Here is a 26292-nt window from a genome sequence, read left to right as displayed (position 1 = left end):
GTATCCATAAAGTTCTTAAAAATATTCTTGGTCAAAGGGTGTTTTTAGAGGATAAGTAAAGTATGAGGAATGGTTTTATAACAGCTGAGATTAATTTTAATTATTTATTAAACTTGGTGAAAAATTGCGTTTGTTATTAGAACTAAGAATCTAAAGGGTCAACAAAATTTTCTTAAGTGAAAGGGTGTTTTTGTTTTTATTTTAAAGAAAAGTTTAAGCTCAGAATTTGTATCTACCAAAAAAAAAAACAGTGAGAAAAATCATACCCAGATGAAAATTGGCAAACATGCTTCACTTAGAATCTAAGAAGTAGTTATATTAAAATTAGTTGGGGTATAAATGGTACCTTGAACGAACTTTTAAAAAATGTTGTTTTTACCATGGGGTATTATAAAATAAGTCTTAAGTTTTTTTTTCATGCGAAAGGGTGTTTTTTTTTTTTTTAGACAAAATTTAAGTTTATTACAGAAACTTACGGCCATATTGTTCACTATGGATTTAGTTTGGATTTAAGTTAATTTTAAATCCAATCCATTAAATCTGAATTTCATAAATCCAAGGATTAATTGTTTTGTTCATATTATTCACTCAAAAAAAATTATGTGATTATTCAATAAATTTTGTATATGTAATTTGCAGTTAACTTAATTTTTCCTTCACAAAATACTTGACAAAACAACTCAACACCGTGAAAATGAATTTTACATCTGGATTTATAAAGTTAAACAGACCTCCAGAGAGCAGTTTAAATTTGTTTGGATTTAACGAGATTGGATTTAAAAAATTGGATTTAAGCAGTGAATATTATGGAATTGGATTTATTTTTGTCATTTGACATTGTTTACATCCAGATGTATTTTTTAAACTAGTGAATAATATGGCCGTTAGTAATTAAATTGGTACCTACCCTATTAAAATTCAGAAATTATGTAACATTGGAGATTTGAACCGAGAATCTAAAATTTTTATAAAAATATCATATCATTGAGTGAAATATTGAGTGAAAGGATTTTTTTCGAGGCAGGATTAAATTCTTAAATAAGACCCAAGAAACCAGCGAGATATTACATGCGATTTTGGCTACGAAGCTTAAAACTGTGTCGTTCCAATTGAAATGTTTGTGCTGATTAATTTCAATAGTTAACGTACCAGGCGAGGTATAAAATGAGGCCCTTTGGCTAGAACCTTATCCAGTGGTGTTCATTTGGGTGATCGAGTATATGTATGTTGTCTCGCACATTGCACCTACCCCAAATACTTACGCCTTTTTTGGAAAATCCATCCCTTAAAAAAATACTATGTGGGACATAACTTCACTCGTTTTTTTTTTGTGCACTTATGTCCCATTAAGCAGTTGACTGCTATTTCTCACGTTTCAGTGCGACACCACATTAATACCCAGAAACCACCCGTAATGCTGCAAATCATGGCACTACAAATATTAGCTTCCTAAACAAAAGCCCATAGTGGACTTTTGTACTGTGGAGTTATGTCCATGCGGCCTTTTTTCTGTGCATACAAAATGCGTATCACAAATATTTCATACTTATTAAATTTTTCTAAAAAAACAAAAACAAGTTACAGTAAAATTGACAAGAAAAACCAAACAAACCTTCTAAAGCAAAAAAAAAATGACCTCACTAACTCTTGGTAACCCATATCAAAAGATTATTTCCTTATAATTCTACCCTGAACTTAACCATTGCTGTCTGTTTCAAATGAAAAATCTGCGTAATTTGTTTGACTGGCTTTGCCGTGAAGTGTTTCAGACATCAGATTAAAAAAGCAACAATTTCTCTCCACCTGACGCGACAACCACATCAGAAATGGTCAATAAAATTTCAATTCTACTAACCCTTCCCTGGTTAACCCTGATGATTAGGTGTATTGTATGGAGTTCAAGGAACCCTCGCTTATTCCTGTTTCGCAAATCGCAATTCTATACAAATCCTTCTCACTCATACTTGTTTGAAAAATAACACCAATTAGACGATGAACTTGTATATCGTACGTAACACGACCACATTTCCATTTCTAAAAACGAATACAAAAAAAAAAAAGAAAAAAAACAAATTGACTGGCGCCAAGTTTACTGCAAAATATCCCTTCGTCCTCTCTGATACTCAATATACAAATGCATTTACTCCGTTTTTTTTTTAACCAGAAGTCAAAGCAATTGCCTTCTCTGCTGCTGCTGCCGCCAACAACAACAACTACAAAGCACACCCACCGTTCCATTTTGTATTTTTTTTTTTATATTCTTTCCTTTTACCGAAGGATATCGTGTTACGTTTTAAGTCAAGCGGTATAGGTAATTTCATGCAAATTCTTTATAAAACGTAGGCGCGTACTTTTGTTGTTGTTTTTGTATTGTATTTTATTATATATCTGTGTTTGTGTGTATGTAAGTCGTCTTCAAGGATACGAAGCAATTTATTAGTAAATCGTGACCTTTTGGCTATGAATATGGATAATCGTCCTTAAACAACTTTTAGAGTAAATTTTTTTTCTGAACCCAAACACTAACAACAAAGAGGACACTTAAACTTAGCAAAGGTATAGGGTTAAAGTCAATTAAATAAATAAATAAAAATACCAACAACAACAAAAAATATAATCACAGACACCGGAAAGTTATAAATCAAATGAGACAATTCAAAGTCGAAGGTTAAGGAATATAAATCGCAATAGAGAAAGTAGAAGGTACCTAGTATAGACAATATGGTTCATCGTTTGGTCGTCCAACAAAATACATATCTCTCGAGATCGAAGTCTTATAGCTCACTATACTAGCTCCTTCTTCTTTCTATATCTATTGTTGCAAAAATGTTTTGTTTATTATTGGTTTCGTGCCAACAAAAGTCGTGCTACAAAATTTGGCAAAACTTCAAATAAAAACAAAACAAAATATCGTCCAATATACCAGCCAACATAGAGCCAGCCAGCCAACCACCCATCTTATACCTACCTAACCTGCTACCGAGAGCTATTCAGACATAGAAAAAACTAGGGGCGACAAAATGTACAAGAGGGGTTAAAACAATAGCGTTTAAGGCAATAAAAATAGTTCTTCGGTTTTGGCTCTCTCTGAATGACTAACTATAATGTCACGATGGATTGAGACCAACATTATAAAAGGGTGTGCCATTGTTTTAGCCATTGTTTTTGTCATTGTTTATGCAGCAGCACAGACGACTGACATAGCTAATGGGGAGGTAAACACTTGTCTAGGCAAAATTCAGAAAACTATTACAAACATCTATTAAAGAGCAAATTTAAAAATTAGGAAACGTTTTAGGAATGTGCAAGTGCATAGAGAGGAATTTCACTTTGAAATTAATTTATTGCGATGTGTAATTAATAAAAACTTGATGAGCTTGATGTAAAATTTAGAATTTCATGATAACAAAAATGTAATACAAAAAAAAAAATTTTTCGAAATTTTCTTCTAAAATCTGTATTATTTTTGGGTATAAAAATAGAAAAAAAGATAAACGAATTTTGCAAATCTATTAAGGTGCTTTAATTTATTTGCGTGATGGACATCAATCTTTTTTTTTACCATATTCTGGAATTTTTAGTCGAATTCAAAAGATTGAGACCAGCTCCAAGCTTTGATTTCTTACAGGTTTTAAACAGTAAATTGCAAAATAATTAATTGCAAGCAAAAATAATTCATTTGAAAATGAAACTACCCTTTTGCAAATCAAATTCATCCTTTGTATTAAAATAAACCTTTAGATACTAGATGTCTTGCCATGTAATTCACATTATTTGATTAAGCTTCTATAAAGGGAACAGGATTCAAAAATAATTGAATCAAATAATTTTTTCTTTAAATGTGTTTTTTAACTTCGTAAAAAAAAAACCAACATTACGATGATAAATAACTTGAAAAAAAGTTTTCGTCATACCGTTCGTCCGTCCATCCTGCACATCGATCCAGGGCCTAGACGGCTCAATGAATTGGTTTGGGGTTTGTACCTACAGGTCGTTTTTAAGTGATTTAAAAAATCTTTAAAAAATTATTTCTGATAATTTTTAATAATAAAAAAAATTTGTTTTTTAATAATTTTTTGTACATAGTTTGCATATAAAAATTTTATAATATTGTTCAAAAAAGAGTTAATATGCCATTTTTAAGAAAATATGTACTAACCACCACTTAAAAAAGAAACTTCAAGAAATCATCAACCCGTTTTCAAAAAAAAATTGATAGTAAAAAAAAATTTTAAATATTCTTAAAAAAAAAAAAATTGTATTTAATTAAAGGATTACATATTTTTTTTTCTGATGAAATCGGACTAGTCGGGTACGAGAGATTTAGAAATCAAAAATATAATATAATAAATTAGTATAAAAAAAATAAGATGCACGACTGGGGAAATTTAAGATTTTGTTTAGTGTCGAGAAAAAAAAAAATCAACAAAAAAAAATTGCAAGTTAAAAAAATTAAAATAAAATTTTTTTTTCAAAAACTTAAAAAAAAATTTTTTCAAAAACTTTTAAATTACACTTTGACACTTCAAAATTATGTCTGTACATTTTGAATAAAATTAACTTATGCTTTGATGAAATATATGAACTTAAAAAATATTTTAATTTTTGAAAAACGGCAACGCCATATTTCCGTTCTCCGCATTGTTTGAGAAAAACTAAAAACGCAGTTTTGTAAGAATCAATGGGAGTATTACCTACACCAAATTTAATCAAAATCGTTAGAGCCGTTTTCCAGAAAATTGCAATACCTCGAAAACTTTATATGGGAGATATGCGTTTAAAAGGAGATATTAAAAAAATAAAAAAAAAACGGGTCTAGAAAATTACGTAAAAATCATGTGTACCAAGTTTCAAGCAAATCCGTCCATCCGTTTAGGACCTTGCTCGATGTACAGATGGACGCACAGACGCACATACGCACAGACCGACGGACGGCATGACGAAAATCACTTTTTTGATCTTCTCCATCATCGTAATGTCGGTTTTGATTAAAACCTCGAATTTTTTTTTCTACACGAAACCAATACTTGCCCTATAGAGCAAGTAAAAATCGTTCAAGCGGTTTGGGCAGCTCCAGGTTCATATATACATACATATAAGGCGTATTTTTAGTCAAAGCTATCCGTAGTAGGATTTCCCAAATATAAACACTGAACAAAAATGTACATGCAATCACCCAGAGAAAGGAAAACGTAAACTTATACAATTCGTCAAAATTCTATCCGCAGCTTGGTTAAGCTTCTATTCTTAACTACCGAGTTGCGTGTTGTTTTTGTAATGCATGTAAAAGCTAACTGCGGATACGGATTGATTGATTGATTGCAAACCATACATCCTAAGATGGATGTACACTATGATGGTAAGACCTATAATTACCTATGGTGCGGTAGCTTGGCACAAAAGAACCGATATTGCAACAACTAGGAAATCACTAGATAAAGTGCAAAGACTCGCATGTGTCTGCATCACCGGGGCTATGAGAACATGCCCTACAGCAGCAATGGAGGTTATTCTTGATTTAACTCCACTTCACCTTATTATTGAAAGTGCTGCTAAGGGAGCTATCATGAGATTTGCCAAGGAACGAACTGGGGCTGGAAAATGCATAGGCAACAGAGAAAGAGAATTCCTGTCCAGATCCTCAGAAGAAAACTTCCTTGACTTTCCAAGAGATGCAATGGTCACGAATTATAACTTTGTGAAGAACTACAATATACATCTCAGTAGTAAAAAAGATTGGGTAGGTGAATCTATCAACTACTCTTTTAAAGAAAATACCATCAAATGGTACACAGACGGGTCGAGAACAGCGGAAGGTACAGGGGCAGGCGTTTTTGGGCCTGGTACCAAACTCTCCGTACCTATGGGTCAATCCCCAAGTATCTTTCAAGCTGAGGTAAATGCCATTGTAAAATATGCAGAAATAAACCTCGAATTAACTCACCGGAATTAAAACATTGCCATTATGTCTGATAGTCAAGCTGCCCTAAAAGCACTTAAATCCTATGAAATCAACTCCAAGCTAGTATTGGAGTGTATAGGAAAACATAACGAACTTGGCAAAATAAACAGAGTCACTCTCCACTGGGTACCTGGGCACGTTGGTGTCCAGGGTAACGAGGAGGCGGACTCCTTAGCAAAAACGGGAGCAAATTCCCCTCTAATGGGACCCGAACCGTATTGCGGAATAGGAGAAAATGTCATTAAAAATAAAATAAAACTAGACGAGGAGTCCAGGAGAGCAAAAAACTGGGCAGAACTACCAAAGCTGAGACAATCGAAAATGCTCCGAAGAAGTCGAAGTCGAAGAGGATAAATTGCACTCTTTGAAAATACCCCAAATAATCAATTTCATGAAAGGAATTAGGTTAGAGGAGGAGCTATAAAATGAGGTACTAACTCATTTAGCTTAATAGGGGGGTACAATAGATCTTACAGGTCGCAGTACATCCTATACCCCAAATATCAATCAGCGTATACGGATACAAATTAGAATGTTTTTTTTTCGAGAGACTTATTCGTCTTCAACATTGATTGGTTTTTTTCCAACCCTGTAAATACAATTCTATTTTTTTTTTTTAAGTTAATTGTTAGTGGTTTTAACTGTTTTGTTGACAGCATTTAAAACAACTGAAACAATTAAAGATAAACAAATCCTACGAAACGTTCATACTCGTATAAATGTAAAAATATCTCACTATTTGGGGTGAACAGATGTTAAATTTTATCTATTTAAAAATAGTTTGTCTACTGTGTTTTTGTTTTTCTTTACTTGGAGCTACAAATCGTTCGGATGTGAACTTGACCTTAACCATATTCTCAACTTATGATAACGCCAAGATTTATAGCTTATCGTTTCCCATAAGTATTAAACTTGAGTGTTTTTTGTACATCATGTGGCCTCATAAAAACAACAAAAGTAGTTGATTGTTTTGTTTCTATATGCATTCAACACCATTCTTATCTTTTTTTTATTTAAATTTTCAGTTTTAATTGCTTTTAAGATAAAAATAAATAATATATTTTTTTTTTTTGCAATTGAAATTTGATACATCAAAACAATGTGGGTGCCAGTGATAAATCTCATATACCTACTCATACGCTGATTTTTCATATTTGAAGATAACAAATAGAGAAGAGGATATCGCCCACAGAATAGTTTTATCATTTCCTGTCTTTTGGAAGTTAAAATAAATGACAATGCAGAGATATCCATTAATTCATCTCATCCTATCTCAAATTTAAAAATTATTGCAAATCGTTTCACCCCCAGATTTTTTACCCAGATTTACTATTCATTTACCTTTTTTTTAGTCGGTTTAGTGTCAGTATTTCTAAATTTTTAAAACAAAAATGACATGGGTATATAGTTTTCAATTTGTTCTTACCAAAAATTAAATATATACATATTTTTTTCTAGGTTATCATGTTGAATTAGTCCCATGCGAATTAATTAATTCGCGTTCACACACCCTAAATGTCACATAAGCTTATGAGCTCTTTGTTGGTAAAAAAAAAATGTATACACAATCCCTCATTTGCATATAATTATATATATATTTTTTTTTTTACAAAAAAGACGAATTAATCTAATTACCATCGTCTAATTTTTTTCAAAAGGATTAAAAATAATTAACCTTTCCTGTAAAGTAAAAATAAAAATAAAAAGAAACAACAACTCACTTGAGACTATGCGATAGTGATCTACAAAACAAAAATATAAAAATAAAATCCATTATGTTTAACGTGCAAAGCTATTTTGTTATACTTAAACGCCTTTTATGCAGTCATTAGTTCAATAACTCACTCTAAGGAGTAAAGTTCAATTTTAAAAACAAAGGTTTGTAAATAAAAAAAATTAAAAAAAAAACAGTAAATTGCATACAAATTTCCCCTAAATAATAGGAAATTCTTAAAAATCTCCAGAATATGAACGAAATTACGATTTGAAGTGTGTTCTTTCACGATTTTGGTTAAAAATATCACGAACAATTTTTTTCGAATAAAACTACCTTCCTCTTAAAGTTAATGCATAATTCAATGGGATTTATTCATCTCATCACTATTTTCGCTATAAAATCTCAAAAACTAGTTTTCCATGAAATTCTTTTTGATGTTTAATCCAAAATCATGTGTTGTTCCGTAATGTTCCGTTATGTTACCCACTAAGATTTTTAAATATCAGAAATTTATAATATCATTGAGAAAAAATGAATTTAAAAAAAAAAATATAAAAATATATTTTAAATGTTGAAATATTGCTTCTTAAAGTTAAAGGTGTTAATTTTCATGTATGCATTACAAAAACGGAACGTGAAACAAAAAATCCTTTCGAAAAAAAAAACTTTTTTTTGTTGCAGCTGGAACATTGTAATCAAGTAAACCTTTCTTGTTACCTTTTCGCCTCTCTACAAATTTTTCAAAACAATTTTAAAAAATAAAGAATTTGTTTTTTATATAAAATATTATTTTTTCAAATTAAATTTTTAAACAAACCACATATTTCATTGACCGTTTTCAAGAAAAAAAATTATTTTTCCAAAAAAATGAAACAATTTAAAAATAATCCAAAAATATGTTCTTTCACGAATTTACTTATTTTTAATTCGATTTCTTGGTTTGTATTTTTTTTTTTTTTTTGTAATTGAACATTCTTAGAAATGGTGCGTTATATTCAGCATCCTGCAGGATGCGATAACCAATTTAGTACTAATTTCCGCAATGATTTGTATCGCAATTAAAAATTGAGGAGAACTATGATAAACATTTTATCATTGTTATAAAAAATCAATATAATACGATTTACTCAACAATGTTACTTGTTACAATTTTGGTCTCTTAAAAATTTCTTCAGTTTCATGTAAAATTCCATCGGAGAAAGGAAGTTTCAGTTTTCTGAACTGAGAAACAACTGTATAGATTTTGAAGTTAATATTATTTTGAAACTGTTACAAATTACAGATCACTGAATTATTTGATAAAATATTTGTTGTACATACTGAGGCAAATAAACAAAAAAAAGCACTTAAACGAATTCGTAGTTCAATTACTATTCCAATGCATTTATAATTTGACCCAGCAGTTTGTACCACCCCCAAATTTTGTTTGCTCATTCGATAGAGCATTGGCTGAATATCATTACCCTGATTTTTCGCACTCGCGAAATTCACCTTTCGGCCGCCATCTTGGATTTAAGTTTTTGTTGAATATCTGGATTTCTATTTATCCTACATAAAAGTTGTGTATACAAGAAACGTAGGCAATTAAATTTCGCGTCTTTTATGTTAAGAACACTTTTTCGATATTCTGAATATTAAAAAAGTTACAAGCCAAAAAATTAAAAAAAAAAACGAAAAAAATGACATTTTTAAAAATTTAAGCACTTTTTATAAAAATTATGAAAAAACCTTCCGAGATAAGATTATTCACCTTAAAATTCTCTACAACTCTGCTATACAACTTTTTTTTTCTATCGCTATAAATACAAAAGTAATTAATACTTTTTATGTTAAAAATGCTCTTTTTTGTTTGTGTTTTTTATCTTTACTTTTTCTTAATTTTTTTTTTACCAAATCTTGAATTTTAAATGATTAGTGAGTATTTTATAGCTTTATGTTACAAGAGAAAATTCAGGACCTGCAATTTTTTGTATATTTAAGTCTCTTCATTTCGTAAAAATGGGGTATTTTTTAACAAAAAAGTATTAATAACTTTGTTAATAATAGCGATACAAAACTTTTTACTTTTTTGGCTTGTAACTTTTTTAATATTCAGAATATCGAAAAAGTGTTCTTAACATAAAAGACGCAAAATTTAATTGCCTACGTTTCTTGTATACACAACTTTTATGTAGGATAAATAGAAATCGAGATATTTAACAAAAACTAAAATCCAAGATGGTGGCCGAAAGGTGAATTTCGCGAGTGCGAAAAATCAGGGTAATGATATTCAGCCAATGCTCTATCGTATGAGCAATAAAAATTTGGGGGTGGTACAAACTGCTGGGTCGCCCATATATGAACATCATAAATGCACTGGACTATACGAATAAACCAAAAATCGCTTCACTGTCTGAAATTGTTTTTGGAAAATTTCTCTTTTTTTACAAACTGATATTTCGAAAAAATGTCCCTCAAGTCAGTAAAAGTAGGTCAATGACATGACAGTTTTTTTTTTTTAAGTATAAAAATTGAAGGCAAACAATATTCACTTTTCTAAGAATTCCTTCCCACGTACGATTTACACTAAATATAAATTCTTTCTTAAAGTAGATATTAATGTACATTGTTTACGATAGGTGTTAAAATTTTCATAAATTCTATTTTCAAATTTTATCTCAGTCTCACTTCTCACGAAGTGAGCTGATCATTCAATTTTTCCATTTTGTAATTTAAACAAATTAAAGAAAACAAAATAATCTAATTTGTTAAGTAAAAACAAAAGTTATTAATACCAACAAAAAAAATCTCATTTGTTCAAATTTGGAATGCGTCTATAACAATTCAATATTTATTTAAAGTCTACACATAAATTTCTATATCTTTCCAACAACAAAAAAAAAAGTATTGTGTACAATACTTTTGCAATTCATCTATTTTATTATACAAAATATCGCTCGTAAAAATGAAAATCCAAAACCAAAAATAATGTTTAAAAAAAAAATAAAAGCAAATTTAAATCATTCTACTGGAAGAAGAACACTTGCACATGTGCTCTCCTCAGGGCTAGACAAATGTTTGATTTTCCAGCCAAACGCGTTTAATATACAAAAATAATATGATATCATAGTTTTTTGGTGAAAAAGTAAGAGTATAATAAAACGAAAAAAAAAAAACTTTTGCTTCTGTGTAAATGTAAACATTCAACTATAAAACATTTTCCCGAAGTAAATTCTTTCCTATTCGAGGAAAAGAGCAAAAAATTTATTGAATTGATTTGAAATACGATGATGACGATGCGATTATTGATTTTAAAATTAAAATACAACGACACATATTGTATAAAATTATTATTGTTTTATACTTTATTGCACATAGATTTATATTTGCTGTGTAAGGATTTTACGTTCATAAATATTTTTTGGTCATTATTTGAAAGTTCAAATTTGAACTATAAAATTAGTGGCTTTTTTTAAGTTTATGATGGAATTTTTTTTAACTAAGGAAATATAAATTTTGGCCTTGAACTTGTTATGTTTTTCTAATGAGCTTAGGTTAGGTTAAGTCAGATTATTTTGCTGGCATTAATTTTGTTACTTGATGAAAGTCCTTTAGGTTGTCAAATCATTTGTCAAATCACAAAAAAAAAATGTTTTTCCTGACATCCCAGAAAGTTTTTCAAAGTAATTTGAAAATCTGTAAGCCGCAAGATTTGGATCGGTTTTGTAATGAGATTCTCAAAGAATTTAATGATCCGTACCATCTTTGAAAAGTGTAGCTAAATACTGGAGTGCCTCGTGGTTCCGTTTGGTGGCCCACTTTGTTTTTCATTTTCATTTCAAATAAACGAAACAGCTAACCACCCAAAAATTTTGATGATGACGCAACTCTTCTCTCGGTTTTTCATATTTATTTAAAAACTTCCATCTGGAGAATATGATTGACTCGGTAAATTCTGGCTTATAAAGAAATATTAACATGATTTTATCAAAATCGTGTAGAATTGAATGTTTCTAAAACAAAAACCGTTTTTTTTTCACATTCCAATCTAACACAAGCAAGAAAACAAGTCTCATGTTTGGCCTAGAGCTCTTATACATCATTAAATTTCTTAGGCAGAATACATATCAGAGCCTTAAAATTGATTGGTTGTAGGTAAATGTATGTTACGTTATCAAGAATATTTATGGTACTGTAAAATATTTCACAAAATTGGAAATATGATTAATCTATGATAAACTGTCCAAATATTATTATTTATTGCCAGTTCCTGTCATAATTTATTTTGCGCAATTTCGTCTTTAATGTTGGTCACATTCAGAATCAAGATAACAAGTAATAACATTGTTGTTATAATTTTTTTTGACTATCATTTAATGAATATCAGTCGCTTTGATCAATTTTTTAGTGTAGCCATAAAAAAAATTTATCATGTCCTTATCTTAAAATAAAATAAAACATACCTAGGCTTCATTTTGTAAATAAACTTAAATATTCCTTATACTATACACCACGAGTGTCGTTAAAAGTATCAATGATTTTAAGATAAAAGCAAAAGGAACCGTTCTTAAATAATATGCCAATCTCTTGTATCTTATCGCTTAATCGTTTTTTTTTTTTTCTAATTTAATGGCACAGAGTGTAACTCTATTTACCAATAATAAGTTTTTATTATAATTTACTCGGTCGGACTGGGGCAAAAAGGCCCGGGTGGCAAAATGAAAAAAGGGCCGTCACCGCTGCAAAAAAAAAATATATAATACTTCTTAACCGAATTTTTGCACAAATTTTTTCAACATTTCATTCTTTTGGAGTTTCTAATTTTAAAAATTACATCTTAAAAGAGCCCCAAGAGGCATGCTTGAGAGCTCCTTGGGCCTCGGGGCGAGACTTTAGTTTGGGGCTTTTGTTGTCTTTATTTTTCCTTTATAGAAAATGTATGAAGTTTATTTTTTTTAAATTTTTGATAAGTATTATTCAACATTCCTGTTGGAAAAAAAACAGACAGTCGAAAAATTTTAAATTAAAAAAAAAATTGAAAGTTCTGCACAAACTAAGTTGCAAAATTTATTAAAAAGCGGGATTCCTAACAATTTGTATAATGATTTTGAAATTTTTGAACATGTAGCTGCAAACAGGGAATGACTTATAAACAAAAAACAATTAATTAAAAAAATGCTGTATTAATTTTCTATAAGAATTTTCGACAAATTGTATTGAGTTTATAAGATTTTTTTTCTTTATTTTAAAAACTTTTTTTTTGAATTTCGAAAAGTTCTGAATTTCTGTTCTGATTGTTTGCATTCATTCAGAGTAAAATTCAGACTTTTCTGAAGCTGGAAACATTCACTCTCATTTTCTTTATAAATATGGTAAGAAAAAAATGTTGCAGATATCTAACAGAATATTTATTTTGGGTGCCCCTGTGGGGAAAAGCTCTCAAAAGATCGACTGAAATAATTGTTATTTGTATTTGGAATTTACAAAACCCATTTAATTTTTACAGAGGGACAGGCAGGACCCGAGGACTAGTACGACTAGCCAACCAAGCAGTACGCGAAAAACCCCATAATTTGTATCTACTCTGTTTCTGTTGATTGAAGTCCTTAAGATGGATATCTTAAACAAAAATTACGAAACGGAGTGCACATCCTGTTCCCTACACATACAACCTAACGTTGGGCCCTGGTATACGTGGGGGCCCCGAGGCACTGCCCCGACTGCCCACAGGGTACATACTCGTGCACTCCTGGGGGAGATTGCAAACGGCACTCGTGACAAATAGAATTTTTTGATCATGTCCTTAAAACCTGATAAATTTTTATAATAATCAAAAAAACATTTCCGCCAAATTAATTATAATGCATTTCAGTAATCATTTTTTTTTTATTATATTTTATTTTTAGCATTCCAAAGGTGCTTGCGATTTCCGAGTGCATTGATTGCCACAAGTTGATTTTAGACGAAGTCGCTTGTCAAGACGGCGTAAGTATATTTTTCTTTATTTGATTTGTTTTTTTTTTGTCAATTTGTAATTTTCATAAATAAAATGTATCTTTTGATGGAAGTTTCCATTTGGTCATAAGGTTTAGTTCTTTTAAAAAATTCCAATATAAACCTATAAGGGTGTCCCTTATTTTGAACAACGTTTCAAATCTCTATATAATATTTCCCATACAATATTTCCATACAAAATATCGATAAATTACAGGTAGTTTTGAAGTGTTTTAGTTAAAAATTCTATGAAACTGTAAACGTTGATAGAACATTTTTAAAATTTCCAAAAAGAGTGCACGAAAAATTATTTTAAATTTTTGAGAAAATGTTTAGCCATACAGAAAATTGAAAAAAATGGAAAAACAAATCATGAAAAATCGAATGCTTGGGCTCGCAGACTACGCAATTTTTTTGAGGTTCGTGAATTATGACAAACCTTAAATTAACCGATTTCTTCATAAAAACCTCTCCCAACTGAGTCAAAAGTGGAGTCTCACATTTCACATAAATTTTTAGACTTGGTAAATTAACTTTATGCAAATGTCAACATATTAATTAAGCTGATTGGTGATTTCTAAATAAATCAGAATATTTACAATGAGGTCATTTTCATTAATTCTATTTGAGCTTCCCACTCAATCAGTTTGAATCCAGTTGTTAGTCGCCATCCTGGGTGATGATGAATAAATAAACATCAATAAAATAGAAAAAAAATCAATTTCACACTTCTACACCTCTACAACTCTATAATATCCTATCCAACTTGGATTTATACATTTTAATGACTAGTTTTTTTTCCAAGAACTTCCTTATAGTTATGATAAGAGGTATAGATAATATTACGTCTTGTTCAACGAGTATACGTAAACAAAAACTTGTTATGTAGTAATAATGATAATGACATCCTTCTTCTATTGAGGCAAATAGATACTATTTTAGTCCACACTAATTGAATATATATATATTTCCCTCCTCAAAACTAAATATTTATCCTTTTCAAAGTCATACAAAAAAAAATAACAGTATCTATTCCATTTTGTGTGTCTGGTTGGTTGTTTTGTTTGTATTTGATGTGGCCTTGCCTCTAAAAACAGAATCAACATTGAGTGTATGAGTAGTATGAGTACCTGCGATGAAGGATGTCCTTTTCTTGTATCATTCTATTTTGTTTTATTATTGTTTGCATTCTAGGAACACTTGAACATTTTTTTTTTCTTAATTTTTTTTTTTAAACAACACCCTGGAATATATGTACCTACAACTATCATCAGAGATGAAGGTAAGGTGGTGGTAGGAGCTTGGCTAAAATAAAAAAAAAAAAAAACTGAATAAAGTAGTGACAAACAATAGAACAATAGAAGATCGTCACAAACAACAACAAAACGAAAAAAAAAAGAAACTTTGAGAGCCAATGACGACAGGTTAAACAGCAAAAGGACGACAACGACATGGACTACAACAACTATGATGACAACAGCGTTACACGCTTAAAATACTATATAGCTTCAGCCACACACCATCATTATACTATATTGGAATCATCAGGTGTGCTTTTTTGAATGAGTTTATCGATTATCGTCCATGATAATCTATTTATTAAAGGAAAGGTTTTTCTATAATGGCAAGTTGTTGTTATAGTTCTTGTTGTTGTTGTTAGACGTCGCTGTCGTCGGTCGTCTCATCGACAAACTATGTTACGGACATTGTGTCGTCGTTGGTTGGTTCTTGACTTGATAAAGTGAAAGGATATGCACGCGATTTTGTGTTTCTATTATTAACGGAACTAATTTTAAATTCTAATACCTATTCAAAATGTCCTAAGTTGAGAGTGTGCAATAAAATACACACACATACAGATGCCCACGCACACAGAACTTTGAACACTTTATGTTCATTAAATTACATTATTGTGACGTCAAAGATTTTGCTGAAAATCAACAGATAGATTCAATAAATCCTGTTTGTAAGTAAAATTAAATGTCTTTCATACAATAAGTGTAGGCGTTGTATGTCAACTTTAAACTGGACAAGGAAAATGATTTAACAAAAAACGTCATAGTTTTTCCATTGCTTCAAAAGACGTTACATTTGTTGAAGTCTATTGCGTTACAGGGCCAGGATGTTTTAGAGCAATTGTTCTAGTGTCTCTTTGTATTATTGGGAATCTAGATGCGAATCGTGACCTATGTAGACCCAATTTCTCCAATTTTTTGAAGAAATCTATTTATAGGAGCGTAATTGCGTTACCTACATAACTACACATTTCAGTTTAATTTTTAAAATCATACAAATTAGCTCTTTAGTGTAGCAATTTAAACAGCATTACTAATGTAAATTTCCTATGAAGTTAACTCACATAAATATTAATTTCATTTAAATATTCTTAATAGTTTATAGTTTATAGACTGCGTTACCATTGTTTAACTTTAAAACTTCGAAATTATTAAAAATGAATGACAAAACGCAGAATCAGAATTAAAACTAGGGTAATATGATGATCAAGAAGCTAAAAGATCTGTAAGCCCAAATATTATCACAAATGTTATAAAAAAATTGTAACAAAAAGTAACCTAGTGGTATTTTAGTAACAGTCTAGTTTCTAGTATCAAACCTCTAATAACTTGAAACCATGATGTAAAAGAACTGCTTTACTACTCCAACGACTCCGTAATTTCTTTATAGTAACGCAATGGACCTAATTATCGGCAATATGAAATTAAATAAAAACAAACAGCAAACATGTTATCAGCACTGCCAAAACTGTAAAAACTCTGATTAAGAATATCTATAATACAATTTTCGTCAATACACTCAAATTCGGTAACTTAACTGTCACGCAATAAATACCTCCTGAATGACACTTCTCTGAATGGTGCTACGAATTCATCTTGCTTAATTCCCTTGACCAATGGATATCATTTATTTTAAAAATCACAATAAGCTGAATTAAATAAGGTATATAAAATTAACTATAGTGACTTTTAGTTAATAATTTTACATGGTAACGCAAGGTAGTTAACAGGAAATAATTTTTAGATTTTTTTTTTTAGATTTTACTTTGGCAAAGCTTTGAAACCCACTTTCTTTCAATTTATCAGTGCTTTGACTTCATCATACCATGACCATGTTTACGACTAAGAAATATTTTTTCAGAAATATTTTGAAAAAAAAAAACTTTCAATATTAATCAAAACCCTTAATAATTTTAATCCTATAATTTAAAGCTCGCTTGGGAAATAATCAAAACTCTTGATTAATTTTAATCCTATAATTTAAAGCTCGCTTGGGAAATAAGCACCTTACATTCTTACTTTTCATTAAGATCTTTTATCTGAATTAAAAAAAAAAAAACACGCGATATTTGCTTAATGGACGAGTAGATGTAAATCTTGTTTTAATTATGGTTCATTTTCATTTTTTTTTTTAAATAAAATCAACAAAATGTCAATTTATTTAATCGTTTTTCAAGTTTGCATATATATTCAACATTATTTATTTATAACGATTGAGTATCCTTTCATTTTTTAATTAAAGTAACCTGCAATTTTTCGAAAAAAAAAAATAAGAAATTAGATGCACGAGTTATTATACGAACTATGCACTTTAATTATTGTCCAAGTGTCGTCGTCGTTTAAAAACTGTATTTAAAAAACAAAACACAAAAAAAAAAAACAGTGTTTATAGTAGTAATAAAAACGTTCATTCCTTTGAATGCATGCAAGTCATTTAAAATTTAGAGGCCACACCTGTAGGGACTCTTGAATATGTAATGCAATTAAGGAATAAAGAACAAAATTTAAGTCCCACTCTCGTCGTCCTGGGTTCGTCCTTCGAGAACGCATGTCATCATATAAAAATAAAATAAAAGAAGGGCTGAGTGTTAGGGGTTATGTAAGAAAAATACTAAAAGTTAATAGTTAAATGTATATAGAAAATGGAATCTTTGTTAATCATAGGGACATATAAAAGGTCAATTATAATTGTTGAATAATAATAATGAAAATGTTGTTGCTAGGTTTTACTTTTTTTTTTTTGTTCATTTATGTACATTTCAATTTCTGAAGGTTTGAATGATTGATGGTCTATTTAATTTGAATAGAAATGGATGTTAGTTGTGAATTTTACACAACATTACAAAAATAATGATGAATAGGTAAGGAATAAGACGTTCTTGCTTTAAAAAGGCCTAGCCTTTAACGCTCGCTTGTTCAAAATTAAAAATTATGAGTGAAAATATCTTATGAGTGAAATTGTATGAAGCAGTATTTAAATTCATAAGATCTGAAACACTTGACCGAATTTGATGAAATAATATTTTTAATTGAATTTTCAACCTACTTTTCGAAGAAAGAGTTTTGTTCATGTTAGAATTGTTATTATGGTTTGGTGTACTACACAGTCACGTACATACAAATCTGCTATATTAATCGTACAGACATTCATCACCAACCAAGAAATTGGATACACTGATGTTATTTTTCAAAGTTACAGTGGATCCCAAATAAATCAACTTCGAAGTTTAATCTTCCATTGTGATAATTCGTCTCACCTTTTAATCCCAAAACACACACATTAGACTATATCTATTATTTATTGGGCATATTTGTGAAAAATTGTTTCACCTACTTTCATTTATTTAAAAATTAAATCAAGTCATGAGAACTTTCACCACACAATGTGTGTTGGCTGTTGGCTTATTTTACCATGTAATTTACAACTTTAGCTATACTACGAGGTTCTATTTACTGAATTATTAATTCAAAAATCCAAACAAACACATTGGGGCTTAATTTAATATCCTTGTTGGGCCATTCGTGTCTAAAAGTCGTTACTACATATTTGTTTTGTATCGGAACACTTTTATTTGGTTTTGTGATTTTGTTTTTATTTCCTTTTTTTTTGGCTTTAACAACATAATTATGTTTGTTAAATATATCACTTTCATAATACAAATTTATCTATTTAGTTACTTTCAAAATATAGGTGGAACAAATAAGATAAATCACAGACAAAAGAAATAATGATTAGTTAATTTTTTAAAAGGATTATTGGCCTGTTTTCACTACAGTCTAAATGAGATAAATACGCCAATTTCGATTTTCAAATCGTAAAGGAAATTATTTCATTTGGCATTCGATATGAGACAAACTTATCTCATTTAGATTGTAGTGAAAGTAGGCTTGAAAAAATCAATTTACACTCGAAAGCTTGCTCTTGCTTATCTAGCAAAATTATTAGACAACGAAAGAAAGTCAAATAACGAAAGGGTAAAAAAAAATGAATTCATGTATGTATTTCACCCTCTGGAGCCGGTTAAAATTTGGCGCTTTGGTTTAATTTGTCATACAAATAAGGAAACAAGAAGCTCCATTTTAATTTTGTACAAAGAGGGTATTTTTTTTAAGGAAATTAGAGCATTTGGAGCTTGCACTGAAACACACTGTAAAAAAATCCACCACCTGTGAAATTCGGTGAAAGAATTAATCGATAGAGTCGTTTTAGAGAAAATAAACTTTTTCATTTTGGCAAGTACCGTTAATTGTGAATACAAAAGAAAAATTCAATTTAACTCCTAGGGTATCACCCAAAAACCCTAAACTATCAGAAAAAAGTCGTTTCTTGGAGATTTAGTCCTTTGGCCACCTTTCCCCTGAATATTTTTTTCAACGGGTCTAAAATTTTGTGGATATTTTATCCGATTGAGATATTTTTTGAAAATAGAGTTTGTCTCTCACCGCAGAGTTATATAGAAGAATCATCTTTCTGCTTACTGCTTTCTGTTCACAAAAACTGTGTAAAACAATGTGCCACTCAGCAGTAATTACCTAGCCAGTCCTCTACAAATCGTTTGTTAACAACTGCAGTTTATGCAACTTTTCCGTAAATTCTAAGTCTAATATTCTAGTCCTAGTCTAGTACTGGCCATCTTTCTAGATAAGCTTCATCTATAGTTAATATTTTTGTCAATTAATTCTGTAACATGACACGATAGCCAACACTCTTGATTATAAATTGATAATATTCAAAAAGAATAATCAAAATTGATTCACCCATTCCAAAGTTATGAGGTAACAAACGTATTCGCTAGCCTAAAACATTCTCAAAACTTGTCCAGTATTAATTTTAAAGATCGACTACATTCTCAATTCTCATGCAAATATAATAAATTGTTAACTTCTAGAATTTCTCCCTATATACCGGAAGTCTTTGATTTTTGTAACTCTCATAATTACATCTACTTAATTCAATTTAAAAAAGACATTTATTTATCTTTACAATAGCAAATGTAATTTATTCATATTTCTTTTATACTTAATAACATATTAATAACATTATTCCTTTTCTTTTCTCATTTACAGATTTCCTCCTAATAACCATTTGAAATGCTGCTCATTGTGCGTTTGAAAAGAAGAAAAAAACCGCACCTAGTTTTAACAGCAACAACCAGAAATAGACGACAGCACAAACAACACCAAACTCGCATCAATAAAATAATTCACATTCCGATCCCAGCATCAGCTAGAAGCACAACAACATTAGAATTACCAGTAGCAGCAGTAACAACATCAATTGTTCGACAACGAACACAAAAAACAACAAAAACAAACATAACATTCAAACGCACAACAGCACAAACTACAACAACAACAAAAACAAGGAATTCATAACCGTCATAATCATTACACAATCTAAATAAAAATACAAAAAGCCACAATTATTTGTGGGTGTGTTCGGAGGGCGGTCATGTTTGAGCGTCGTCGCCCAATCCTAGGACTATTGATTGGTTTGACCCTTTGTATATCAATATGGCGAATATCAGTGCAAGAGTCTGCAATTTATGCCACCGAATTCAGCTATGGCAGCAGCAATCAATTGGCATACGACGATCATCGTCCGTCTCCAACTGCCTACGAATTCAAGCATATTCAACCCGAACCACCAGAATTCCATCATCACCAACCATTGCAACATCGCACAAATCAAGGACGTTCGTATTCAATCGAACCAGGTCACCACCAACACCACCACACAACACCACTCAACTCTGACACATCAGCAGCGTTGGGTGGTAATAATTTAAGTTTAGTTAGCTTCACGTCATCGTCGTCATCGTCGGCCACAGAGTTACCCTTTGACAATGAGTCATTGCCGGCCGACGACTATTCAACACTCATAGACTTTAGGGATTTCAAATTTCTCATCAACCAGGTGCCTTGCGCTCGCACCAACACCGCGTACTTCCTAATTCTCATCCACTCGGCTCCAGCCAACGACGAGAAGCGACAAGTTATCCGAGAAACATGGGGTTCCGTCCGGAGTCCCCATCTCCGACTTCTATTCCTTGTCGGAGCTGTGAAAACCAACAAGCTCCAACACCAACTCGACGTCGAAAACACAAAATTCTCAGACTTGATTCAAGGAAACTTTGTAGACGACTATCGCAACATGACCTACAAACATGTCATGGCCTTAAAGTGGTTCATCTATTTCTGTCCCAAAGCTAAATATTTGGTGAAGACAGATGACGATGTATTTGTAAACACACTTCAATTGCTCGAGTATGTTGACTTGCAACGCCAGCACCAGCGTCCCATTATGTCACCATTCACTCCGCGTACCTACAATGTACCTAGCAGTTCTTCATCTTCTTCACCCGACAACACTAGTCATATCCTGAATGTGCTCCAGCCGAAGAATTTCCTCTTCTGCCAGCGCCTGGCCGAAGCACGGGTAAAGCGTAGCTATCGCTCCAAGTGGCGCGTTAGTGGCAAGGAATACGCTGGTCGATATTATCCACCCTACTGCCCAGGCTATTCGATTGTCTATTCGCCGGATGTGGTATTTCGTTTGTACAAAGAAGCCCAACATTCGAAATACTTTTGGATCGATGATGTCCATATAACTGGGACACTGGCCCAGAATTCAAATATCACGATAACGAGTTTTTGGCCATGGCGAATGCATCCGGGGGCCTATGATGATATATTGAGTGGCAAGACTGATATCGGCCACTATTTGTTTTTCTTTGCCTGGGCCAATATAAGCGAACGGCAAATTCGTGACTTGTGGGCCATGACTTTTGGTCATTTTAATTCTACACGTTCAAATGGTGGCGTAGGTGCTGCGTCGTCGTACAAATATGATTCCTTCAGGTAGTTTAGTTTATTTATATTATATAATATGTAACGAGTAGATTATTATTATTTTTTTTTAATTATTTTTATAATTTAATTTAAGGTTTTGAAAAAAAAAAAAAGAAAAATCATCCTCTGTCTCTGAAGGGCATTTTTTTTTTTGTCTAAGTTTATTTTTATATGGATAAGTTTTTTTTTTCTATGTCCGCTGTGAATGTATTGTATTATATGTATGTATATATTATGTATGTATTGTATAAACTAGAACAGTAAAGTAAATAAAAAAAAAGATGTCAGTTTAAAAAAAAAAAAATTTTACTTGTTTCTTGTGGCTCTGGCTAAATAGTGTGGCAACCGTTGTTGTTTGGAGTTAAATTTAGATTTATTTTCTATTTGATTTACAAATGAAATTACTTTTGTAAGAATTGTATTCCTTTTATTGTGCACATTCATTCCAGAATACAGGGTTATTAGATTGAGTACAAGTACAGTGGTTCGCAGAGTATTTGATAGAATTTTTAATTTAAAATTTAGTTGCAATCATTTTTTAACAAGAAAGAAGAATAATGTTTTTGAGAATGAAGCAAAGGAAGCTTTTTACAAGAAATTTTGATTTCAATTTTAAGTCGATTAAACAAAAAGGCAAATAACATCTCAGTTTATTTGATACATTTTGATTAGTTTTAGAAATAAAATCAAAATAAATCGATTTATGGAGCTTTCAACGATAAGGTCTTTTTCACAATTTTAAAGTTTTTTTGCAAGGTCGAGATGAATACAATTTTTCATCATTTTTGTTGAATTTGTTTTGAATTAAAAATTTATTTCGGTTTTTTCTTCCAAAACTACTAATGACTTTTACAGACTTTCTGTTTTCAATGAGAAAGTTTTAAAGAGAAGAGACGATGGTCACTGTGGCGTATGTGTAACGTTTTTTTTTATAGACGCAATTATTAAATGTTTTAAACAAATTTTTTTTGTAGATCACAAATAAACCTTTGGTGTGTGTTCACTGGCCTTATGACATACGCGTTGTACATTCAAAAACGCCAATTTTGTATACACAGCCTTGTGAGGTCTTAGTCTTGAAGATTTTATTAACTGAAGACAATTCTACATGATCAATTTTACCATAGTTCGTGATTTCAATCATCCCCAGGTTCTTCTTAATTTTTTTTTATTAAACTGCATATCTACGCACTTTAAAATTGTTAATGTGAATGATATTCTGACTTTGTGATGCTTTATGCATTCATCGTTCTTTGACATTTACAACATCAAAATAGAATGCTCGTTTTCAAGATAAAAAAAAAGACTTCATAAATCACTTTCGCTCATGCCACGTCGTTAATGATTCTCTTAGGGTACTCCGATGATGTAAAGTCTAGAAACTTACAAAAAGGCGTTTAGGTTTCATATAATGGTTTTAAAGTCGTTTTAATCTATTACCAACTATTACCAACAGCGTTGTGTTTTCAAAACTACGAAAATACCCTTTTGAAGTATGCTTTGTTTTTTTTTTATTGAACTACCGAAAATAATTTAATTTTGTTGAGGTTTTAATGCTTCTGCATATGAGTTAAGCTTAAGATTTTGATATTGATCTTGATATTTATTTTATTAGCAGAGACTTTAGATATATTTTCAGTTTCACAAAACCTTGAAGGCCTTGAAAACAAATGTAAATGCATGAAAAGCTATTTTAAAAATTCGAGGAAATTTGTATATCAAATTCAATTTCAAAATTACTTTATCATCCATGGTTTTCGAAAAATTTGGGTATAAGTGAAAAACGTACTACATATTTTTAATTTAATTTGAAAACTTGAGTGTATGTATAGCACAAAATTAAAAAAAACTATAAGCTATTGCATAAAAAGTGAGAAAGACTTAAATAATTTTAAATCAATACTAAATTTAACAAAAAAGAAAAACAAACATAATATAGTATTCTTAACTACTTGTTTTTATCTACAACGAAAAAACTATCAAAATTTCTTTTAATCGTTTACATTTACATTATAGTATTTGTAACGTGCTCTACTGTGTGTGTAATTCCAAAAATCATTTTATTTTTAAAACTCATTCCACATTACTTTCATTCCAAAAAAAAAATTGTTTATTTTTTTTTATAAAAGTTCTATTTTATGACATGAAATGATGTGAATGAACTATGTTCTCCTTTTTTTTGTCAGGCGGTTGTCACGCAATCCTTTAATTTGTATGAAATAAAAATCAAATAATAATGGTTTAAAATTTAGAATCCATTATTCTAATCTATCTTCCTTCCCTCTCATAGGACAAGTTAAAATTCCGCTTGAAAAAAGAAAGAAAATCAAATAGAAATAAAAAAAAAAAAATAAGTAAAACTTAAAAATTATAACTGAAACTTATGGAATGAATTGATGGGAAACAATTAAATTTAATGTTGTCTATGTACTTAAGTGTCGATTAATATGTAATATTGTATTGTATATGTAATAATCAATCATTAAAAAAAAAAAACATTTATTGTGATGTTGAATGTATAAAACAAACTTAGAAAGAAAGAAACTGGAAGTAAAAAAATAAATATGGAATTAACAAAAAAAAAAAAAGAATGATATCATTGTTATAGTTTTTTTTTATATGGTTTTTGTAATAATTTTTTAGAATAAATTTGCTAAGAAACGAATAATAACAGCTTTTGCAAGAAAAAATTTAAAAAAAAAATCTCTAAAATAATGAGAAAAGAAAATGCCAAAGTATTTAAGTAAAACAAGAATAAAATTATCAAATTGTACAAAGTGGCAGTTTTTTTTTGTTTTTTTTTTTCTAACTTCTATTTTTTTAATAATTTCAGCAAAAATATCTATTTTATTACAGACTCATCAAACATTGATATAAATTTAAGTAAAACTAAAACAAAAATAAAAATAAACAAAAAAAAAATGAACATTATATTGTTATTAGAAAAGAAAAAAAAAGTAAGCAAACAAAAAAATATACCATTATACTAAAAAAAAAGAAAAATAAATCCCCCTTGTACCTACAATGAAACAAACATAAATCAGAATCATCGTAAAATTGGATCAAATTTTCAAGTAAAAAAAAAGAATCATTATAATCATTATAGATCGATGTAGTGAAAAAAGTAAACTCTATATATATATTTAAATTGTTTATATAAAAATACAGAAAAAATATATATAAATTGAAAATTAAAAAAAAAAAGTTATAGACAAAAGAATGAATTTAATTTTTCCTTTTTAAATTTTATTTTAAAGCAAAATTTTATAAAGCAATTTTTAGTTAAATTTCATGTACATTTCATCAAATTAAAAGAAAAAAAAAAAGAAACAAAAATTAAAAATAAAATTACAAAAATAAAAAAAAAAAAAAATTGTAGTTAAATTTTATATTTCTTAGAAATGTTACCAAATATTACCAATTAAATCCAATTTATAAAAAAAAAAAAACAAATAAGAAAGTGTAATGTGTAATGATGAACCCTTTGGACTGTAATTTAAAAATTAAATTTTGAATGAAAACCCCTTAAAATTAATTTTAAGAAATAACAAAAAGTAAAAAAAAAAATAAATAAAAGAAGCAAAATAAATATGTATATCAAACGTTGTTTGTGTTTTATTCAATTAAGGACTTACAGAGCCTAATACTCCTTTATTATTTTGCTTTTGAAGAAAATCGTTTTAAAGGATTAATTTAAAATGTTCAACATAGATTGTGACTGGACATGATATGGAATAATTAACTATAATAATTAGGAGCTTGATGGCCTTTAAAAATGCAACCATTAATGTTTAAGTATTGAATGGCAATTGGCAGAGTGGTGTTCGATCCCACACATTTTATCAGTCAATATTTATGGGAAAATTTTCTATATTATTAAAAATTCAACAATTAGATTTTAATGAAAATTTCCCGATTACTTATTTTCCTATCGATTTATTTAACTAAGATAAGGAAAAAGAATATCGGGAACGTTTTTAAAACCATGAACCGCTATTTTTTTTGGCAATAATTTTAAATACGAAATTTTCAATGATCACTATCGTACTTTTGATTGGGGATGTTGCGAATGTGGATTTTTGTACATATAGAGATCTTCCTACATCAGTTATCTCAACGAAATTAATTGGTGCGTTTTGTTGGACTTCTTAAAGCACTTTTTGAAACATTTGCACTATTTAGACCATGCAAGTATGTATTTCCCGCAGTTCAATCGGACTCAACTATAGAATTTTAAAGTCGCTGATTAAGTTGACGTAGTTGATGATTTGTTGCTATAAAACTACGCTCCAGCCAGAAATGCTACAAAATTCATTGGTGTATTAACTCGAAAATCAAGTTTTTTCTTAAATTTGGACAGATGCAATTTCAAAAGAATTAAATTTCTTATCAAAAATTTGACTGAAATTTTTACCTTAAAATTAAGGAAAAAAATTCAAAGCTTACAGTAGAGGTTATTATTTAACTGTAATAATCTAGTTTAATACATTAAA

The 26292-nt window shown here is 29.8% G+C and overlaps 1 protein-coding gene across 5 annotated transcripts in view; it reads left to right on the top strand.

Annotated features, from left to right (window-relative positions):
* Positions 1–24343, top strand: part of LOC129912783 (beta-1,3-galactosyltransferase 1) — a 40938-nt gene extending 16595 nt beyond the window's left edge. For all 5 annotated transcript variants that reach the window (XM_055991201.1, XM_055991206.1, XM_055991204.1 and 2 more), the window contains 2 exons: positions 13565–13643; positions 20015–24343. In XM_055991201.1, coding sequence (XP_055847176.1) covers positions 20400–21812 — 1413 coding nt within the window. In that variant the 5' untranslated portion in view covers positions 13565–13643; positions 20015–20399 and the 3' untranslated portion in view covers positions 21813–24343. The remainder of the gene's footprint in view (positions 1–13564; positions 13644–20014) is intronic.
* The last annotated feature ends 1949 nt before the right edge of the window (positions 24344–26292 follow it).

Source organism: Episyrphus balteatus, chromosome 2, assembly GCF_945859705.1.
Source record: "Episyrphus balteatus chromosome 2, idEpiBalt1.1, whole genome shotgun sequence".
NCBI lineage: Eukaryota > Metazoa > Arthropoda > Insecta > Diptera > Syrphidae > Episyrphus > Episyrphus balteatus.
This window is presented reverse-complemented; position numbering and strand designations above follow the sequence as displayed.